Source organism: Squalius cephalus (genome assembly GCF_949319135.1).
Source record: "Squalius cephalus genome assembly, chromosome: 24".
NCBI lineage: Eukaryota > Metazoa > Chordata > Actinopteri > Cypriniformes > Leuciscidae > Squalius > Squalius cephalus.
Window position 1 is genome coordinate 10362988 of NC_137145.1, and position 21828 is coordinate 10384815.

Below are 21828 nucleotides of genomic sequence, written 5' to 3' on the forward strand. Positions count from 1 at the left end.
TTTCTCTTAATTCATTATTGTGCTATTATTTTGCTTTTTGTTTTTCCAGTGGTCTGTGTTATGTGACATTTAAAGCGGTTTATGCAATACTGTTTTGTTAGTGGATCTTCCCATTAGTGTGGAAGATTTCTGGATGTTTTTGTTTGGAGTGATGTGTACATTTTCTTTAAGGGAATGAATTAATAAAAATATTTTTTCCTAAACCTCTGTGTGATTATTTGCCTTTAATTCACTGGGTTGGTTGTTTCTAAAATGTGCCCTGGACTGTCCGATACCTGGTCTTAAAGCACTTTAAGTAAAGTGAATGGTGAAGTAAATTCATTATGCTTGCAAAAAAAAAAAGTATTCTTGAAATATTGTGCTGAACACAACCAGATGGTTATTACTTGAATGACAAAATGTATACATGTATTCATTGCTAAACATCTTTCAGTTTGAACTGACATTTACATGCATACATAGTTTGAACATCAAACATTGTCTACAATGTGTTTCTAGGCACTTTCTGGCCAAGTTTCATTCATTCTCTACTTTTGCATACCACATTAAAGGGATATTTCACCCAAAAATGAAAATTCTGTTATCACTTACTCACCCTCATTTTGTTCCAAACCTGTATGAGTTTCTTTCTTCTGTTGAACACAAAATAAGATATTTTGAAGAATGTTGGTAACCAGACAGCTGTCTGGTGGCATTTACCAAGTCGGTGGCTACTGTCAACTGTTTGATTACCATCATTCTTTAAAATATCTTCTTTTGTGTCCAACAGAAGATAGAAACTCACACAGGTTTGGAACAAAATGAGGGTAAGTGATGACAGAATTTTCATTTGTAGGTGAACTAACCCTTTAAAAACAATAATAATTAAATGATTGTTGTTTATAAGAATGTATTATTTAGATCATTTAAATGGTTGCTGATTTGTTAATAAGAGAGACATTAAAGACCGAGCTCTGCATTTTGCCACATACTGTATCCCATAATTTATTACTGATCCCCCCACAGAATGCTTGTCATTTTGTTTGCCATTTCTCTATTTTCTGATGACATAGGTGGCTTGACCAAGTTACCGCCGTTTTAATGTCGAAACAATATCTGTAACTTTGGTATTTCGGAGAGAACAATGACTGTTTACCAGGGTGAATTTTTGATATCGTGAACAGAAATGCTTTTTTGTTTTACGTTTTTGAGCGGTTCCGCGCTGCAGCTCTTTGGTTCCGCCTTCAACACGCGCGCACACCGGAAGTTTGGATTTTGTTGTTACACTGGAAGAAAATGGCTGCTGTGAGTTTTTTTCATTGAAGGCACTGGAACATTTATTCCGCTTCTTGCTTTGGATTTCCTACCTGTGGTGATGCAACTCGATTGGCAAGTCAGTTTCAATGTTTGTCGCCATTGTCACGTTATGCCCCGCTCTGTCAGGTGGTCGTGTTGTGTGGGTTTGTGCATTTTAAGTGAGCTGTTAGCTGTGGTTAGCCAGTCTGTCGTTTGCTGGAGCTCCAGTGCTGAAGTTTGTCTTCTTCTTCTGGCTTAATATTCCTCTGCATTTCATGAATGCATGATATTTACTGCCATTGCGTCCTTTAACACATACTTTGTCATCATCCTGCTGAATTTCACCACATTTGTTTACCAGATGTTGTGATTGCATATAAACACACAGATGCATAACTGTCTTAATGAGCTGAGTCCATGTCTCATACTTTGTTTATTCGCATTCATACACTTGTCATTGGATGTCTGGGGTTAAGTTCTTAATGGCAACTGTCAGCGGACAGATAAATGCACGCGTGGAGTGTGTTTCTGAACTGTCTCTCTCTGATCTCAGGGCTTGAATGGTGTGTTTGTGGAGGTGACAGTGTTGGTGTAACACAGCATCGCCTCCTGTCACACAGCAACCACGATGGTAAGAACTCAAGATTTGTTTTAATGTTGTATTTATAACAGGATTGGAATTTATTTAACATTATGACATTGATTTGATAATATTTGACATTTTCACTGACTTGTTTGGACAGTATGAGAGATTTGCCCTGCCTCTGTTATGCATTTTCATTTATCTTTCTTCCACAGCAACAAGTCCTAGAATATGCATTGGATCGGGCTGAGGTATATTTTGAACTTATTTCTGTGTTGTTTTATACTGTACAATTTGGTGTTTATTTTGTATCCATAATATCTGTTCATATGGCAATAATGTATTCTTCTACTCTACTATGACATTGTTATGTCTTGTTTAGTACATTGTTGAAAGTGCTCGTCAGCGACCAGCAAAGAGACGATCGTCCTCGAGCGGAAGGAAATCCTTATATCAGAAACTTTATGAATTGTACATTGAAGAGTGTGAAAAAGAACCAGAGTTGAAGGTAATCTTCACCCGCCATAACACACAAATACATTTATGTTTTACAGTAACTTCAAAACTATCGCGGAATGATATTACAGATTGAATATGTGTGTGTGTATAAATAACAAAGTCCTTACTGCCCTATTTCTGTAGAAACTGAGGAGAAATGTGAATCTACTAGAGAAACTGGTCTCACAGGAGTCAGTCTCATGTCTGGTGGTCAACCTGTACCCTGCCAACGAAGGATATTCGCTTATGCTTAGAGGAAAAAATGGATCTGGTACTGTCTGCTTTTTATTTGTGTATTATGCTTAGCTCATCATGCTGCTTGCTAATAAACTCTTGCTCGAGCTGATGTTTTTCTCCCGACCTATAAGATTCAGAAACAATCCGACTTCGCTATGAAGAAGGAGAGTTACTGGAGTACCTGGATGCTGAGGAGCTGCCGCCCATCCTTGTAGACCTTCTAGAAAAATCACAGGTTAGTAGCATCACTCAACTATTTTTTTTTTATGTGTAATTTCTTCATGTATTTTTCCATTTCCTTTTATGCACTTGAAAAATCTGCCCTGACAATTTTTCTTTTTACTTTTTTTTTATTTAAAAATATTTATATTTTATTTTCCATTAACATTACTATATAAAGTTCAGAACAGTGTTGTTATTGTTAACTAAAACTATTATTAAATAGTTTTTCTTAATTAGAATAAAGCTGAAATAATGTAAAATATAACTATTGTGTAAACTAAATTAAAATGTTTCAGTTGAAGAACTATAATCAGGGGTGCACATAACTGGTGCTCACGTGTGGTAAAAATAAACGACGCGCAGCAGAAAACATGGAAGGAAGCGCTTTTGAGTACCAACATTTTGGGCCAAAATGTTGGTACTCAAAAGCGCTTCCTTCCATGTTTTCTGCTGCGCGTCGTTTATTTTTACCACACGTGAGCACCAGTTATGTGCACCCCTGACTATAATTACATAATAAGTTAAAGCTTAATAGAAATTTTAAGAAAGTCTCAAAACTAATAGAAATGACAAAAAGCACATAAATCTTAAAATAAAATAAAAATAAAACAACTGAAAATATCAAAATAAATTAAAACTATGAAAAAAATACTATTATAGTATATAAATAATGCTAAAATAACACTGGTGCAGAATTGATTCAATGTGTAATTTTAATTTCATTAGCCTACATTATTACATGCAGTGTTACTGATCCATAAACCAGTGGCTTAGTTTTGTTTTTCTGCTTTTGTTCGGTCAGGTGAACATATTCCACTGTGGCTGTGTCATAGCCGAGGTCAGGGACTACAGACAGTCTGGAAATGCAAAGATGCCCTCCTACCAGAGCCGGCACATCCTGCTGAGACCCACTATGCAGGTCAGTAACAGTCCTGATCCATGACCAGCAGTCTCTGAGAAACTTGAGGTGAGTATTTTTACTAAGCTGTGTCTCTTCTCTTCACCAGACCCTGATCTGTGACGTTCATGCTATGACAAGTGATCACCACAAGTGGACGCAGGTGACGCGACTGCATAGAGCATTAAAAGTGACAGATTCACAGCTCAGTATGGAGGAGGCATCAATTCTCATGTGTTTTGAATGTGTTTATAGGATGATAAACTTCAGCTGGAGAGTCAGTTGATTCTGGCTACAGCAGAGCCTCTGTGTCTGGACCCTTCCATCTCTGTCAGCTGTGCTACCAACCGTCTGCTCTACAACAAACAGAAGATGAACACACGATCCATGAAACGGTGACGCAGCTTTACATTCAAATGCGTTCTGCATTTTGTATACAATGCTGTTCAAAAAGTTTTTTAAAGTCTCCGGTTCTCACCAGGGGTGCATTCAGATTTGAGTATATTTTAAAATGTAATTTATTCCTGTGATGGCAAAGCTGAATTTTTAGCATCATTACTTCAGTCTTCACTGTCACATAGATATCATTCTAATATGCTGATTTGGTGGTCAAGAAACATTTCTTATTATCAATGTTGAAAACTGCTTTAAATTTTTGTTGAAACCACAATAAAAATTTTAGGATTCTTTAATGAATATAAAGTTCAAAAGAACAGCATTTGAAATAGAAATCTATTAGAAAAAAATTACTGTCACTTTTGATTTAATTGAATGCGTCCTTGCTAAATAAAAGTATCAATTTCTTTAAAAAAAAAATAAAAAAAAATAAAATAAAAATAATTCCCAGATTTTGAATGGAAGTGTAGTGCTGTTCAGTGTACAGCATGATAGTTAATAACTGCATTTTGCACATACCCACAGAGCTTATGTAGACGTGCACAGAGTAGGTCTTTTATTGTGTGTTTGTGGTTAGTCACCACCTGTGAACTGAAAACCCACTAATGTTATGATCTCTCATTCTACTGTTGAGACTTAAAGGAATGTGAGTTTTTTTTTTCACCAACATGCGCTTTTGTCCTCGCTCTGTGGAGCCAACAGAAAGTTCTTTTAGCTGCTTGAGTTGAGTGCAAGAACCTGACGCGAATCCGTCCCTCTGTACTGACAAGAGCTAAATAAGAGAGTCATTTCATGTGGTTTTACCAAAGTTAAAGGCTTCAGAATGTTGTATTTGGTACAAAGAGATCCTGAAAACTTAAAAGCAAAATATCAAATCTGTCATATGTCAGTTATGCATCATTCCATGCTAATGGAAGTCATGTTTCTCTCCTCCTCAGGTGTTTTAGGAGGCATTCACGAGCAGCTCTGAACAGACAGCAGGAGATGATGAGCCACTGTCCCGCACTGCCACAGCTCCGACTCCTGGACTACCTGCAGAGGAGGAAAGAGAGGAAACCTGCTCCCTCCATAGACCTGAAGATCTCCAAAGCTGGGAATGTGAGTCAAAGACGCAGACATGTTTTCATTTCTGTGCTGATTTTGGGGAAATTAATGAAAACCTGGTAAAATATGTACACTACTGTTCAAAAGTTTTGAGTCAGTTACAATTGTTTAAAATGACTTTTATTCAGCAAGGATGCATTAAATTGATCAAAAGTGACAGTAAATACGTTTATTATGTTACAAAATATTTCTATTTCAGATAAATGCTGTTATTTCAAACTTTCATTAAAAAATCCGGACTTTTTTTTCCACAGAAATATTAAGCAAGAAATGAATAACAAGAAATGTTTATTGAATACCAAATCAGCATATTAGAATAGTTTCTGAAGGATCATGTGACATTGAAGACTGGAGTAATGATGCTGAAAATTCAGCTTTGCCATTACATGAATAAATTACATTTTACAATTCTTTTAAATGAATGAAAAGCTATTTTAAATTGTAATGATATTTCACAGTATTACTGTATTTTTGATCAAATAAATGCAGCCTTGGTGAGAATTAAGACACAAGCGTTAAAACGCTTTTGAACGGTAGTGTATTAATTATTAATCAAATGTCCTGTTTAAACAAATACTTAATATTCATTCCGAGGTTTGGTTAGATCTTATCGATCTTTATCACTAGGGTGTTTTAGGTGTTTAAATCACTTTTGTTTCTCTTCTAGTGTGTGGACATGTGGAAACAGAACAGTTGTCAGCTGTCCGTCCCAGCAGAAATTGACGTGAGTTGCTGTAATGCAGTTAAATGAACACACAGTATCATCTCTCTTTTCTGAAGGTCCAACAATATTTCATCACAGAAATAACTTGAAATGTATAAATCTTGTGGCCTTCAGTGTTCTGATGTGGGATGTTTGGAGATTTTGTCCTGTAGCCAAATCTATGAAAATGAGTTTTTCTCTCTGCCTTCAGGTAGAGAAATATGCAGTGGCAGAAAACTCAGTCAAAATAGATGACACTCAGCCCACTGTTTGGCCTGCAAAGGTAACAAAATTGTGTGAATATTACATAGTAACTATACTGTACATGAACCCTGTAAAATGTTGTTTTATCTGTGTGACATGTTGTCTTTGTCACTGAACAGGACGTGAGGGACGACTACATTTTCGAGTGCGAGATGGGAGGCCAGTCTCAAAGAACAAAAGTCACTATCTTCCAGTCTATGGGCGACCCGCTGGTGTACGGGAAAATCTACAGCGCCAAAGACTCCAAATCAGAGGAGGACGTCACAGACCTACACCTCATTCACCCACCGTAAGAAACAACTGATGACATTTTAGCATTTCACTTACAAGTACTTATTTCACATTTGTATTATGTTATATATTCAATGTTCTTATATTATACATTACATTTACACTCACCTAAAGGATTATTAGGAACACCTGTTCAATTTCTTATTAATGCTATTATCTAATCAACCAATCACATGGCAGTAGCTTCAATGCATTTAGGGGTGTGGTCCTGGTCAAGACAATCTCCTGAACTCCAAACTGAATGTCAGAATGGGAAAGAAAGGTTTTTGAATTTTGAGCGTGGCATGGTTGTTGGTGCCAGACGGGCCGGTCTGAGTATTTCACAATCTGCTCAGTTACTGGGATTTTCACACACAACCATTTCTAGGGTTTACAAAGAATGGTGTGAAAAGGGAAAAACATCCAGTATGCGGCAGTCCTGTGGGCGAAAATGCCTTGTTGATGCTAGAGGTCAGAGGAGAATGGGCCAACTGATTCAAGCTGATAGAAGAGCAACTTTGACTGAAATAACCACTCGTTACAACCGAGGTATGCAGCAAAGCATTTGTGAAGCCACAACACGCACAACCTTAAGGCGGATGGGCTACAACAGCAGAAGACCCCACCGGGTACCAATCATCTCCACTACAAATAGGAAAAAGAGGCTACAATTTGCACGAGCTCACCAAAATTGGACAGTTGAAGACTGGAAAAATGTTGCCTGGTCTGATGAGTCTCGATTTCTGTTGAGACATTCAGATGGTAGAGTCAGAATTTGGCGTAAACAGAATGAGAACATGGATCCATCATGCCTTGTTACCACTGTGCAGGCTGGTGGTGGTGGTGTAATGGTGTGGGGGATGTTTTCTTGGCACACTTTAGGCCCCTTAGTGCCAATTGGGCATCGTTTAAATGCCACGGCCTACCTGAGCATTGTTTCTGACCATGTCCATCCCTTTATGACCACCATGTACCCATCCTCTGATGGCTACTTCCAGCAGGATAATGCACCATGTCACAAAGCTCGAATCATTTCAAATTGGTTTCTTGAACATGACAATGAGTTCACTGTACTAAAATGGCCCGTTGGCCCCCACAGTCACCAGATCTCAACCCAATAGAGCATCTTTGGGATGTGGTGGAACGGGAGCTTCGTGCCCTGGATGTGCATCCCACAAATCTCCATCAACTGCAAGATGTTATCCTATCAATATGGGCCAACATTTCTAAAGAATGCTTTCAGCACCTTGTTGAATCAATGCCACGTAGAATTAAGGCAGTTCTGAAGGCGAAAGGGGGTCAAACACAGTATTAGTATGGTGTTCCTAATAATCCTTTAGGTGAGTGTATATGTGACCAATGGGAGATGGGGAATTGTCCAGGAAAATTACTTTTACTCTTCGTTTTGCTTGCTCATGTACCTGATCTTTTTTTTTTTTCTGTGATTTGTAGATTCCTCATAGGTTCCAAGACAGACGCTGATCGGTAAGTATGGGAGCTTCATTTTGTCATTTGGTGTTGTTGGGTTTCTGGTCTTAATAATAATAATAATAAACTTTATTTTCTATAGCGCCTTTAAAAGTTGCATCTCAAAACTCAAAACGCTTCACAAAAATAAGAAAAAAATAAAAGAAAAATACAACAATATAGAAGCATTCATAAAAGAGAAGTACATTCAAATATACAATACACACAAAAAATAATGTTATAATTGATATGTTTTCAAAAAAATTCCATAATTAAATGGTATAGAAAAAATAGTTAGAAGTAATCAAATAAATGCTTTGAGGGTAGATTTAAAAACACTTAATAGATTCTGCTTGACTAATCTCAGAGGGCGGAGAGTTCCATAGTTTTGGAGCAAGTGAAGAGAAAGCCCTATCACCCATAGATCTTAAACGAGTTGGCGGAACAGTTAAAAGACCAGCTTCAGAGGAGCAGAGATCTCGCGTTGGGATGTAGGGGGATTAAGAGTTCTGACAAATATTGAGTCGCCAGACCATGCAAAGCCTTATAAATAAGCATGAGAATTTAAAAATCAACACCTGACAGGGAGCCAGTGTAAGGACTCCAAAATAGGAGTGATGTGATTCCTAGTCCTGGTCCTAGTCAGGATTCTAGGATCCTAGTCTTGGTTGTTTTCAGCCACCATGTGAACATTCCTGTGCTGCAGGTTTCTGACGCAGTATAAAGAGGTCTGTGAACGGGACGTGAAGTGTCAGGTGAAGATGTTGCACAACTCGCAAGGCCAGCTCTCCCCCACCAGGGAGAACGAGGTGAGACACTTTGTATAATGTATATCTTACTGTTCCGACTATGGTTTTAATCTGATTTTGGTCAGGTTTGTAAGCATCTAATGTATTTATTTTGCAGTTCATGCTATAGAAAAACAGATATGAGGCAGATATGCTCTTTTTCTGCCTGTCTAAAACAATCCCAAAAGTGATTGATTATAGATTTATGTGCCAGATATAGAAAATGGGTACCAAAACAATTGCGTGTGCCTGAAAAAAAGAATCAATGTAAATTTTATGACATCCATACATCATACAAGATCAGACCAATTTGATGGCTGTTTGTTGTTGATGCAGGCTGATGGTTTCTCAGCGCTGGTCCAGTCTTCGGTTTTAGGAAAGGGTGTCAAACACAGACCTCCTCCTATCAAACTGCCAGCCGGCTCAGCCTGCGCCTCCTCAGGTGAGACAGACTTAATGTATGATGTATGATTATTTTATATGTTCATGTATGTGTATAAATGTTTTAAAACATTTTCCCTGAAAGTTCGAGTTATAATCGTTTGCAAGAGCGTGATTATAAACACGACGGGGCTGTGAAAGCGGACGAGTGAGTAGATGAGTTAACCTGTTTGGCTGATGACGTTTAATGTCCCCGACAACCTCTGTAGTCCCATTTAGCCACTTGTAGCAACCACCTTTTAGAAGACAAGTAAAAGCTTTTAAAACATCACAAGAGGGTATTACTGATGTACTTTATATCGTAGAATAAAAAGTGAAAATATCTTGAGCATGTTCACCACCGACCTTATTTCAAGCATTCAACCAAAAGCCCATAAAAAAAAAACTTGACTAGAGAATGATGGAACCGGAAGTGCTTAAATGCTAATTCATTTCCAGGTTTTGGCCCACAAAAAATATGTCATCCCAAGCGCCCCTCTATAAAAGACCTTAGTCAGGTTAGACGGCATACAGAATTTAACACGGATAAAAACGAGGCTGTGAGGAACAGATTTACAGTCTTTACAATGTCATGCACTGTATAAAGATTCTGGATCACGTTATTTTCACAAATCACAACTTTGACAGCTGTTTAATGCAGTTTTTGTCCACTGAAAGTTTTTTTTTTCGCTGAGACATTTCGTCAAGCTGAAAAAATCGGAATGTTGTTAAAGGGTTACTTGGTTCACCCAAAAATGAAAATTCATAAAACATTTAACATTCATCAACACACATCAGTTATGGTAAATTGAAGCTCAAGCATGATAGTTTGACATGCGAGAACCAATGAGGTTCATTCTAGTGTTATGCAGCATGTTGGAGCTTTCACAAGAACCAGTATATAGATTGATGAAAGTCAGGTCAGGTCTTGGTCTCATTCCCTTCTTTCTGTCACTGTCACAATGTGTTTTTGTCTCTCCACTTTAAAAAGTGTACCAACAAACACTCCGTCCTGTTGTCTAGGAAATCTGTACAGTACACAGGCCTCCAGCGGCCATCTCAAGTGCCCGACTCCTCCACCCTCGAAGAATCAGTCGCTCTCCCGGAAACACTCCATGGAGCTTAGCCTGCTGTCCCCTGCTGCTCTCTCGCCCATGCAGAGTGAGTAACTGAGTATCTCTCCATCCACCAACCACAAAGCTGTTACTGTCCAGGGCCGCATGATATATCCAAATAAAATCGATATGGCAATATGGCTTAGTGCGATTGTCAAATTGTAAAGTAAAATAAAATGTATTTTATAGTACAATAGTGTTATAACAATATATATTTTTTAGTTTGCTTCAAATTTTTATTTAATAATAATCACACACAAAAAAATCATAATTATAATTATATAATCCTGTTTTTAATTGGGTGAGGATGTGGACCAAGTAGAAAGACTAAAATATTATTTTCTTGTAAAATTTACTCCAATAATCTTTGTTTTATTTAACTTTTTGTATAAAAACTTTTTGTCACAGTGAAGCTTTTCCTAAATGCCCAAAACGGATTTTGCCATTAAAAACTCTGAGTTAAAAGTCATTTTTAAGCTTTAAAAAAACAAAGATATGCAGAAAACAATAAAATTACCAAATTTGGCCATTTAAGCCATCTGGTGAAAATTCGTAGCCTGTATTTTTTTTATACATGCAGTCCTATCACTGCTTGCTGATGCGTCACTTGCTAGCCATATATTTGTTTATGAATTTTTCAACCCTCTTTTTCCTCTGATTGTCATCCATAGGATCAGGTACTCCCAAGCCCGCTACACCCACACCCACCAACACGCCGTGTTCTACGCCACACCCTGCCGACGTTCAGGGTGTCACGCCCTCATTAACGCCCACCCCTCAGGACCCCACCCTCCCTCAGCAACCTACCCTGCTCCCTTCACTCACTCCCTTCACCCAGCAGCAGATGGCCCTGCCCGTCATGACTATTCCCCTGCCCACGTCCAGCACCACATCTTCACAGGTCATGACCAACCCTGCAGGGCTGAACTTCATCAATGTGGTGGGCCCAGTTTGGTAAGTGACATGAAAAAATGGGTTTATTTGACTAAAGCCGGGTGTACACTGTATGATTTCATCCACAATTTGGCCGTCTGAGACAAATTTTGCAAATCCTAAAATATTCCTCTGATCCTAGGCTAAAATCTGTAGTCTTTGATCGCTAGTTTGCCGATTGATGACCATTGTGATCAAATTTGACCTCTGATGAAATTCTGCCAGTGTCCGAAGATTTGACACAGTCCTGCAGTGAATTTTCTATGAAAACGTCAAATCAAATACCAACAGGAGCGCAGAATCTAATGACGCAATTAGTGCGACAACAACAAACCACCACTTGATGCACACACATAGTGTTTGTTTTCTATGACATTAGAAATGCCCGACATTGACGACTGAGATCCTACTGTGGGACATGGCTTACAGCAGGGATCATGTTCATACAGTCTGACAAGCAACAATTGTAAAGTGACTATTATATTCACCCGGCTGAACCTCTCTTACACACAGCAGTCCACAGACCCTGATGAGCGGTTCTAACCCGATGCTGGGTTGTAGTCCTGGGACCCTGGCGTCTGGTATACCCCTGAGTGGACTTCTGCCCTCTGGTGGTCTCATGTCTGGAGCTCTGCCTTCCATGCAGCCTGCAGCTCCAGCAGGTAAACGTCTCCGTCATTTGCTCCCTGCATGGTCAGATGTTCACTTTTACAAGTTATCCGTCACTATTGTGAAGATTAAAATGTAGGGGTGTAATGATACTCTCATGTCACGAATCGATAGTACATCTCATGATACAATAAGGCTATTATTAAAAAAAAGGTTAACAAGAAAATGTACTGTTGATTAAAATGCTAAATTTGGTATTAAATTGTGGGTGTAAATGAATAGGCTTGGACTTGGTTCTGGTAACCCAATGCACAGGACAATGGTGACACCAGAATAAAAATAATCATGATTCTGAAGCTGAAAATACTGAATTATTTTAGCTGAATATGCTTGCACTCGGTCACTGGCTAGATATATTTAAAATAATGTAGGCCACTTTTTACTGGTAACATGATACATTTGGCATTATCAGGACACAAATATTCCCCACTGCATTATTATACATTATATTCAATATTATAGTTTAATGTAGTACTGACTCTAAAACTCGATATATAAAATTGTGATATATTGTGACACCCCTATTAAAATGTCAATGTTGTCCCAGCAGGTGGGCCTTTTGGCCTGAACAACAGCCCGGGACTGCGACCGCTCAACCTTCTTCAGGTGAGGGTGCTTTTCCTGTAATGTAATGGGTTTTGTGGAGATGATTCTCTCATTATTTTTGTGTTTCGCTTTCTTTCAGCTCCCTACGGGACCTCTGATTTTTAACTCTCTACAGCAGCAGCAGTTGTCTCAGTTCTCCCCTCAACAGCAGAGCAGCCAGTCGGCCACATCCAGCCCCCAGCAGCAGGGGGAGTCTGTGAGTTAGACACAGTGTCCATCATTTTACACCGCTTTCCTTATTCTAGTAATCTTGCGATGCGGAGGAGTAACTAATAGAGTGAAAATCTGAATAGTAATTCAGTTGTCCTCTTTGCATCAGGCTGACCCGGGTCTGACGACAGAACAGGGACTGACCGCGCAACAGACGGCAGTCATCAATCTCACCGGAGTGGGGGGATTCATGTCCCCTCAGGCAGCAGGTACAGACTCATGCACCGGATACATGCATTTCATTTCTCTGCTACTCCTCTTACTGTTATTCAAGTACATCTCTAGTCCAGATATCTCTAACAGACACTAACACAGCGAGTAGACATACTAATGAAATTAGATTTTGTAGTGTGTCATACTAATCTCAACGTAGATCAGTCGAAGTTAATCAGAGCTGTTTTTTTGACTATTTGGTTTGTCATTTGATTAACATGATGGTGGATGCCACTTTTCCTTTTTGCTACATTCTACCTTTTATTTCCTGTTACCTCCCTCCCCACCCTTTTCTTCCTCTCTCCCCTCCTCCTCCTCCTCCTCCACCCCACCCCTCTGTCCGTGGTAGTGCTGTCCCAGCTGGGTTGTGGTCTGGAGGGGTCCGGGCCCAGCCTACCATCCCCGAGGCTCCAGCAACAGCACCAGCCACAGATCCAAGTAATGCAGCAACTTTGACCTCATCCACCCATAGACATGTGTATATCAGACTGACCTTTGACCTCTTGACATGAATTCAAAAGCGACCCCATTTACTTTCTTAAAACACCTTTCTGGTATTATTGTGCATGATTTGTCAATTCATTTTATTCCAACGTCATCAAATTATAATAACTTGTTCCAGCTCTGAAACACCTTCTGGCTGACATCACTTACGCACATTGTACGCACCTACTTTTTATAAACCAATCAGTTCTCAATGGATTAAATATGGATCAACCTTTTTTCCCCAGGTTGAAATACGTTACATTACACAATTATAAAACGTATAATTATCACCCTAAAATATCTAAAGGTTGAAAAAATTTCCATTTTTTTTGTATTATTTTTAATGTTTTTTTCTTTTTTCACAAAAGTTTGGGGTATGTAATTTGGTTTTTGAAAGAAGTCTCTTCTCACCAAGGCTGCATTTATTTGATCAAAAATACAGTAAAAACTGTAATATTGTGAAATATTATTACAATTTAAAATAACTGTTTTCTATTCTAATATAAATTAAAATGTAATTTATTCCTGTGATGGCAAAGCTGAATTTTCAGCATCATTACTCCAGTCTTCAGTGTCACATGATCCTTCAGAAATCATTATAATATAATGATTTGGTGCTCAAGAAACATTTCTTCTTATTATCAGTGTTGAAAACAATGGTTTCCACAAAAACATAAACATGTTTTTTTACATAAACATGATTTTCTATCAATGTGTCTTCACCCTCACTTTTGATCAATTTATTTGTCCTTGCTGAATTTCTTTTTTTTTTAATCTCTTACTGACCCCAAACTTTTGAACAGTAGTGTGTACAATATAGCGACATCTAAGGACAAAATCACAATTGAGTTAACATTGAGTTCAAAGGTCTGGTGCAAGACTGTGGATCAGTCTGTTATATGATGTCTATGCATTCATTCTTTAGATTAAATGCTCAAGACTACACAACTAAACACTGTTTATCACATCAATAGTTTCTTTCCTGGCAACTTCTGACCAGTGTGTAAAGCTTGCCGTGTTTGAGTAACCATTCTTGTCTAAGCCTTTACCAACATCTTTGCATATAATGTTGAGCTTGTGGCATATCTATTAACAGCAGCTTGAAGCATGTTTTTATAGCAATTGAGATATATTTCAAAACTTCATAAATGTCTTATTTAGAAGGATTCATCAGTTTCATTGATAAGCATGACTAATTTGTGTTGTGCTTGTGTTATCCATCACACACATCTGACCAGTAACAGCCGAACCCTTGCATTAGTCCAAGTTGAGATGCGAGTTGAAGTTGCTGTCTTACTGACACCAAACAAGAGCGTGTGTGTGTGTAATACAGCATAGCTGACAAAACAACAGCTGCATTGCACTTTTACATTTACTGCCTTCCTTTTCCATCACTGCTGCTTGATCCTTTCCCGTCCTTCACAGTTTGTTGTTCCCATTATTTCCCCATTGAATATACCATTCCTCCCTCTTTCTGCCTCACCCAGCTTCTGCAAACACTTCGATGTCTGTCCAGCGTGTTGCTTCCATTTTCACTGCGGTTTTAAAGAATGGTGGTTTCCCTTCAGCAGCTCTGCTTTAGTTGAAACTCTTCCATTATCTGAGCCAACGGGAGGGGCGACACAAACATGTTAAACATGTAATATTGTATACAGTGTACATTACTAGCTAAAGGGATTTTCCAAATTATAGATAGGGATGCAAGATATTAGAACCATATCAGTTATCAGATGATGGTAGAGATGTTTTATCAGGATCTGTCGATATTGGATATTTGCTAGTGCATGCTCATTTCCCATTAGATTACCTTTGCTGTCCACCTTTAAAAACATGACTAATTTAGTTACACTGTTAAATGTCATCTTTAGCAAATCTCAAAATTAATATATATTTTTTGAATACTGTACTTTTTTAATGATGTGATGCCTAAATTCACTTGTAGCATTTAATATGATTTAAGTTGATAGTGTTTTATTTTTTTTATTTTAGACCTAATATAATTTATCTGTCTTTCGCCATTTGTCTGTTATCATAACAGAACTTGAAAATAATTATTAGCTTATCGACTACATTTTTATATTGGTGCATCCCAAATTTTACAATAATAGTAAAGGCATTAACTCAAATTCATATGCAAGCACAATATACACTACTGTTTAAAAGTTTAAGGTGAGATTTTTGTAAATGTTTTAATCTCTTACTCTCACGAAGGCTACATTTATTTGATAAAAACACAGTAAGAACAGTAGTATTATGAAACATTTTTCTTATTTTTACAGTTTTTCTTATTTTAAAATGTAATTTATTCCTGTGATGCAAATTTGAATTTTCAGCATCTTTTCTCCAGTCTTCAGTGTCACATGATCCTTCAGAAATCATTCTAATATGATGATTTGCTTTTTTTCAGGATTATTTGAATATGAAGTTCAAATGAATAGCATTAATTTGCAATATAGACAGGTCAAAGCTTATCAAGGCTGCGTTTATTTGATCAAAAATACAGAAAAAAAAACAGTAATATTGTGAAATATTATTACAACTTAAAAATAATAGTTTTCTATTTGAATATACTTTAAAAAATAATTTATTCCTGTGATGCAAAGCTGAATTTTCAGGATCATTACTCCAGTCTTCAGTGTCACATGTGACATCCAGTCAATCACATGATCCTTTAGAAATCATTCTAATATTCTGATTTATTATGAGTGTTGGAAACAGTTCTGCTGCCTAATATATTTGATGAATAAAAAGTTAAAAAGGAACTGCATTTATTCTTCTTTACTATCACTTTTTATCCTTGCTGAATAAAAGTATTGATTTATTTCAAAAAAAGAAAGAAAAAAATTACTGACCCCAAATTACTGACCAGTAGTGTATATTGTTGTTACAAAAGATTTCTATTTTTAAAAAAAATTGCTTGTTTTTTTGTTTATTTTTATTTTTTACTTTTTATTCATCAAAGTATCCTAAAAAAGTATCACAGGTTATGAAAAATTATTAAGCAGCAGAACTGTTTCCAACTTTGATAATGAATCATCATATTAGAATGATTTCTAAAGGATCATTTGATAGACTGGAGTAATGATCCTGAAAATTCAGCTTTGCATCACAGAAATAAATGATAATTTAAAGTATAATAAATTGAAAACCAATTATTTTAAATTGTAATAATATATCACAATATTAAATTTTTTCTGTATTTTTGATCAAATAAATGCAGGCTTGATGAGCAGAAGAAACTTCTTTCAAAAACATTAAAAATAGTAATGTTTCCAAACTTTTGACCTGTACTGTATATATTTTTTGTAACATTTTAAATTTCTTTACTGTCGCTTTTGGTCGATTTAATGTGTCCTTGCTGCATAAAAGTATTAATTCCTTTCAAGAAAAAAAACATTTGAACAGTAGTGTATGTCTCTTTAAAACAATTAAATAATTATTTAATATTTGATTAAAAAAAATTCCACATTATTTCAATTGTACTATTTAGAGGGTGTCAGTTTGATGATCGTCGTAACGTTGAACTCCTTGGCTACATGTAGGAAATGCTTCTGAGACACAGCTGCTGTGAGAGGAGACTCTTGGTACGTTTTTAACCGCACAAATTCATTATCCGTTACTTTCCCTTTCGCACAGTTGCAATTCTTGCAGCACCAAATGCAACAGCAGCAAATGGGTATGGCAGTGGGGGCGGCGGCACAGTCGGCGCTGCCACGGCAACATTCCGTCAACCAGCCAAGAAGTAAGAGGAAACGCAGCACGCCACAGCCCCTCCCCAAATCATGACCTCCGGCCCCGTCCACTAACCCACCGTGAGGACGTCAACAAACGCCACTGTGCTTGATCCACAGCATTTTATGGACTGATTGTGGCTCAACCGGACTAAAGTAAAAAAAAAATTTCATAGGGGTGCAGGAGTTACCCACCTGACCTCAGGCCAGAGGACTATTCGTGTTACATCGAGGACATTTAGAGCAGGGGACCTTAGAGTATTACCATATTTTTTAAAGAAATACAAGACATGAAATGAGACAATTCTTCTTGTAGGGTTCCCTACGGCATGCTGTCTTTATTCTCCTTCCAAATGGCCCTTTCAACGAGAGCCTGTCCGGCTCGAGAGGGTGGACCCTACGCACACTAATAAGGGCCGTACAGATGTGCCTCAATCACCTTTTGCTCAACTTTACCATTATGAGAAAACCTTCTCTCTACTGCTGGATGTCAGAATGATGGGCTGCCTTGTCCCAGCATGCAATTACATGTGCGGTTTTTATATGGCACATTTTAAAATGGCATTTTGTTATACTGAGGGGGGGAGTTGGTGTATATTCTTATGGAGAAAACAAATCTAAACCATGTGAGTGGATGACATTTCTGAACACTGAGGCAGAATTTTTGTAAATGATCTTTGTCGGCAGTTTTATTGTGATAAAAAAAGAAAGTATATATTGACAGTGAAAAATACAACTTTTAGATAAAAATGTCACGACTGTGTGTGTGTTTATTTCGTCGTCTTCATGCTCCCAATGACTTTGTCCACTAGTTTGCTGATCTCTTTGTTTCTCGTTATGGCTCGATTGATGCAGTGTTGTAGTTTCTCACCGGATAACGACGTCCCACCTAAAGCAAAGCATTTGTATTTGTTTTTAAATCTACAAATAATATTCAACCAAATCTACAGACCACAAAAATTCAATCAGGTGATACTCATCTACAATCTTGACACCTTTGACAAAGTGACACTTTGGATCCAAAATAGGTCATTTATGTGATCCATGTAGATTTGATGATTTTTGTTTTATATTGATATGAGAATCGTTTATACATTTTTTTTTTTTTTTTTGTCAACAAAAGAGAAGCTTTGAGGTCTTCTGCAATTTTTCTGCCAAAATAAAAGCTCTATGGTTTGGTGTTTGACAACAAAGACATTAATTAAATAAAATTCTATTATTATTAATTACTCATTATTTTACAGTACAATAGCATTTCATTTATATTAATGCATTTGGCAGACGCTTTTATCCAAAGCTAAATATAGTATAATTTGAATAAATATAGTCAAGGGGGAGTTTTTCCTTATAACTTAATGCTAAAATTGCTGCTATGCTCTCTCTTTGTCATATGGAAGCTTGTTTTCCTGATGGAATAGTTTTTTTTTAAATCTTGTAATTCTGAGTTTACATCTCACAATTCCAACTTTTATCACATTTCTGATTTTGATTCGATCTAGCAACCCAAGTTTCTCTCAATATTCTAACTTTATTATTTCAATTCCGTGTTTTATATCTTGCAATCCTGATTTTAATCCAAGATTCACACAATTCTAACATTTTTCTTGCAATTCTGACTTTATTTCTAGCAACCCAGGATTCTCAAAATTCCAACTTTTTATCTCACAATTCCATTTAAATATCTAGTAATTCTGATCTAGCAACCCAAAATTCTCATATTCTAACTTTTTTTCTTGAAATTCCGTGTTTATATCTTGCAATTCTGGTTTTATTTTTTAGCAATTCCGAGATTCTTACAATTCTAAATTTTTTCTCACAATTCTGACTTTATTTCTAGGAATTCCAAGATTATCTTAATTCTGACTTTTTTCTCGCAATTCCGAGTTTAGATTAGCCAGGTTAAAACCAGACCATTCTCGGTAGTAACTGAGTTATGGTCTGGCAAAGCTTCTTTAATAACTCATTTCCAAAGGGGCGTCACCAACGGACGTCGCTCAAATGCCTCTGGGCGCAATTGGATAGACCTAAAACTCCTAAAACCAATCAGAGCGATCGGCATCGTGTAAAGCCATATGCTGCGTCCCAATTCGCCTAAGTTACACTACGCCATAAAAGTATGTACTCTTTTTGTGAAGAAAAGGTATTTACTTTTGAATGTGTAGCAAAAAAGTAGGCAAGCTTTGGGACATACTACTTCGTCATCTTTATTGGACGGATCTGTCACGTGCATCCTGTCACGTAAACTGCCCTGTCAATCATCTTGTCACGGTTAAAATCCTCTATTAAATCTAATTTAATTTCCTACCGTTTCGGAGAGAAATGTAGTAGCACGTTCATCTGCCAGTGGGTCTTTCATGGAGACTGTCCTCATGTGTTTGCAATTTGAATATAATAATGCATTTAAAAGTTGGTGCGCTTCACCAACGGAGTGGACGTCGCTCAAATGCCTCTGGGCGCAATTGGATAGGCTAGACCTAAAACCAATCAGAGCGATCGTCATCGTGTAAAGCCCGCCTCAACGTTTCTGATTGGTGCCGCGATTTCGACGGATTAGAAATGGGCTTGAATGAGCTCTTTGCCAGACTACTTGCAGAGCAAATCTAAATTTGCCGGAAGTTTTCTGGGTTTTCCCAGGCTAAGTTTAGATAGATAATCTCAGAATTGTAAAATATAAACTCACAATTGCAAGTTATAAAGTACGAATTGTGAGAGATGAACTCACAATTCTGCGAATAAAAGCCTAAATTGTGAGAGAAACTCACAATTGCAGGAAAAAGTCAGATTTGTGAGATCAAAAGTCACAATTACCTTTTTTTTTATTCCATGGTGGAAACAAGCTTCCATAATGTTGCCTTTTTCACCCCAATGATATTGCATCCCTGATGCTGTAAATAACCTGCAGTTTTGAGTCAAATGTCTTGATGTTCACCTGGTTTGTGGACGGCACAGAGTCGATCCTCCTCATCTGTTACCACAGTCATTAATGCTGTAGACAAGCTTTCCTCTTCCGCTGTGGGGTCGACGATGATGATGGAACTGCGAAAGGAGGAAATGGAAAAAGTGTCTGTGAACTCATTCTTGTCATTTCTAAAGAATTTTATATTGATCTGAGACCAGTGTTCTCGTTTTTAATGATTATTAAGTTAATTTGGCTAAATTAAATAGCGTGTTGTGTATTAGAGAAATATGTTAATTACTCATCAAATACTGCAAACGATGAGCCAACTGGGTGCCGGCTGATCTTCAAGTGTCTCTTCTTCTGGATGTCAACTTCTGCTAAGTCTGTCTCTTTGTTCACAGTGACTTCAGGAAGTTGGGCTGAGAAATTGGAAATGTGTTTATTAGTCATCATAACAGGAGGAGGATGTTATATTCAGATGAAGTGCTCACCGTTCTTTAAAGCTGCCAGCAAAACTATGATGCAGGCGTCAAGTAAGTTCCCATCATAATCCAAACACATAATATCACAGTACAGCACCCAACAAAGCTAGAAAATAAGTGATAAATTAAATGCAAGGATTTTTAAATGAGCAATGTTATGGTATATTTATTAAAGATTCTAGTATTAGCATTATATTTATATCTTACCTTAGATTTTTCAATGCACAATTCCTCCATATTTATTAAATCTGAACTGTAGAAGAGAAGAGAATAAACAAGAATTAAGTAATAATAACAATGATAATGTTTTGGCTTGACCAACATTATTTGCAGGCTTGCTAAAATTTATAAGGAATACATTTTTTCCTCTTTTTTGACAACCAATCACGTTGCTTTAATGTTTTTCTTGAGTTGTACCTCTCAATGACATCTGCGATAAATTGGCTGGCTGCCTGAGCCTGTTCTCCTGGTGGTCCGGGTCTGAATCTAGACGAGCACAGTGGAGGCAGATCTACATTTGGGACTTGGAGACCAAAGAGGAACTTCATTCCAAATTTCATTCAACACCCCAATGTATAACATTTGTCAGTTATAATTTACATTTACCTATATATCCTTTATTTGGAGCATCAGAGGGTGGTGTAGTTAATTCCTGCGAGAAAAAATGCTGTAACTTCATTATCCACCGCAATATCATAGCTTTTCGGAAAATGAAATTGATTCTTACAGCTTTTATCCCACAGATTACTGTGGTGTTTCCAATTTTCACCATTGCTGATCCATCGGCTGTAGATATGGAGCCTGGAAAGACACGTTTACCCAATTATATCTAATGACACCTCTGTACTTCTAAAGCATTGAAAATTATTCTGAACATTTGAACGTGTTATTTTATAATATGCATCTAATACTTACTAATGTTTAAGGTTGTGGGTCTAAACTCTCCCAATTCTCTTCCATCTGGACGACAGTTTTCTTTCTGTTGAATATTAGATTGAGATAATTGGTTATTAGATCAACATTATTAACTGTGTTATAACACTGATTCAACTTCATAGCTGACAGAAATCAAAACGTTGATTAACTCACCAAAAAGCTCCTGTGATATTCAAGAGGCTCTGCGGTTCTAAAAAACAAAACACACACTCAATATTTACGTTAAATACAGCGAAATCACAATCTCGCCGTCCTGAAAAGCTCAAGTATTTTAAATAATTATTAGTTATTCAGATAAAATCTACATAAGTAATTCACGCTGTATTGTAATTGACTTACTTGAAACCAGCCGCCATGATGTTTAGAGGCACCACGTGAAACCTGCAGTGACGTAAAGAGTTGAATCTCCCGTCCTCCGCTCCA

General features: G+C 37.3%; 2 protein-coding genes across 8 annotated transcripts; one reads left to right on the plus strand and one right to left on the minus strand.

Annotated features, from left to right (window-relative positions):
- Positions 1-1236: 1236 nt before the first annotated feature.
- On the plus strand, positions 1237-17840 carry supt20 (SPT20 homolog, SAGA complex component). 7 transcript variants are annotated; one of them, XM_079860793.1, is made up of 24 exons: positions 1237-1372; positions 1829-1906; positions 2074-2109; positions 2241-2366; positions 2501-2627; positions 2725-2828; positions 3618-3734; positions 3823-3876; positions 3969-4108; positions 5048-5207; positions 5881-5937; positions 6128-6199; positions 6300-6469; positions 7903-7935; positions 8624-8726; positions 9042-9147; positions 10149-10286; positions 10912-11194; positions 11687-11835; positions 12390-12448; positions 12528-12644; positions 12768-12867; positions 13221-13309; positions 16994-17840. In XM_079860793.1, the coding sequence occupies exons 2-24, from the start codon at positions 1904-1906 to the stop codon at positions 17141-17143; spliced, it is 2493 nt and encodes an 830-aa protein (XP_079716919.1). In that variant the 5' UTR covers positions 1237-1372; positions 1829-1903; the 3' UTR covers positions 17144-17840. The 7 variants fall into 7 exon arrangements, with proteins under 7 accessions (XP_079716919.1, XP_079716922.1, XP_079716923.1 ...); XM_079860796.1 differs by having other exon boundaries at positions 12393-12448; XM_079860794.1 differs by having other exon boundaries at positions 1239-1368.
- Positions 17418-21824, minus strand: exosc8 (exosome component 8). The gene is made up of 11 exons (XM_079860803.1): positions 21745-21824; positions 21559-21595; positions 21385-21448; positions 21197-21270; positions 21076-21121; positions 20887-20992; positions 20677-20722; positions 20479-20575; positions 20286-20406; positions 20018-20124; positions 17418-17977 (listed from the first exon to the last, which is right to left on the minus strand). Exons 1-11 carry the CDS (start codon positions 21759-21761, stop codon positions 17859-17861), a joined length of 834 nt encoding a protein of 277 aa, XP_079716929.1. The 5' UTR covers positions 21762-21824; the 3' UTR covers positions 17418-17858.
- Positions 21825-21828: the final 4 nt, after the last annotated feature.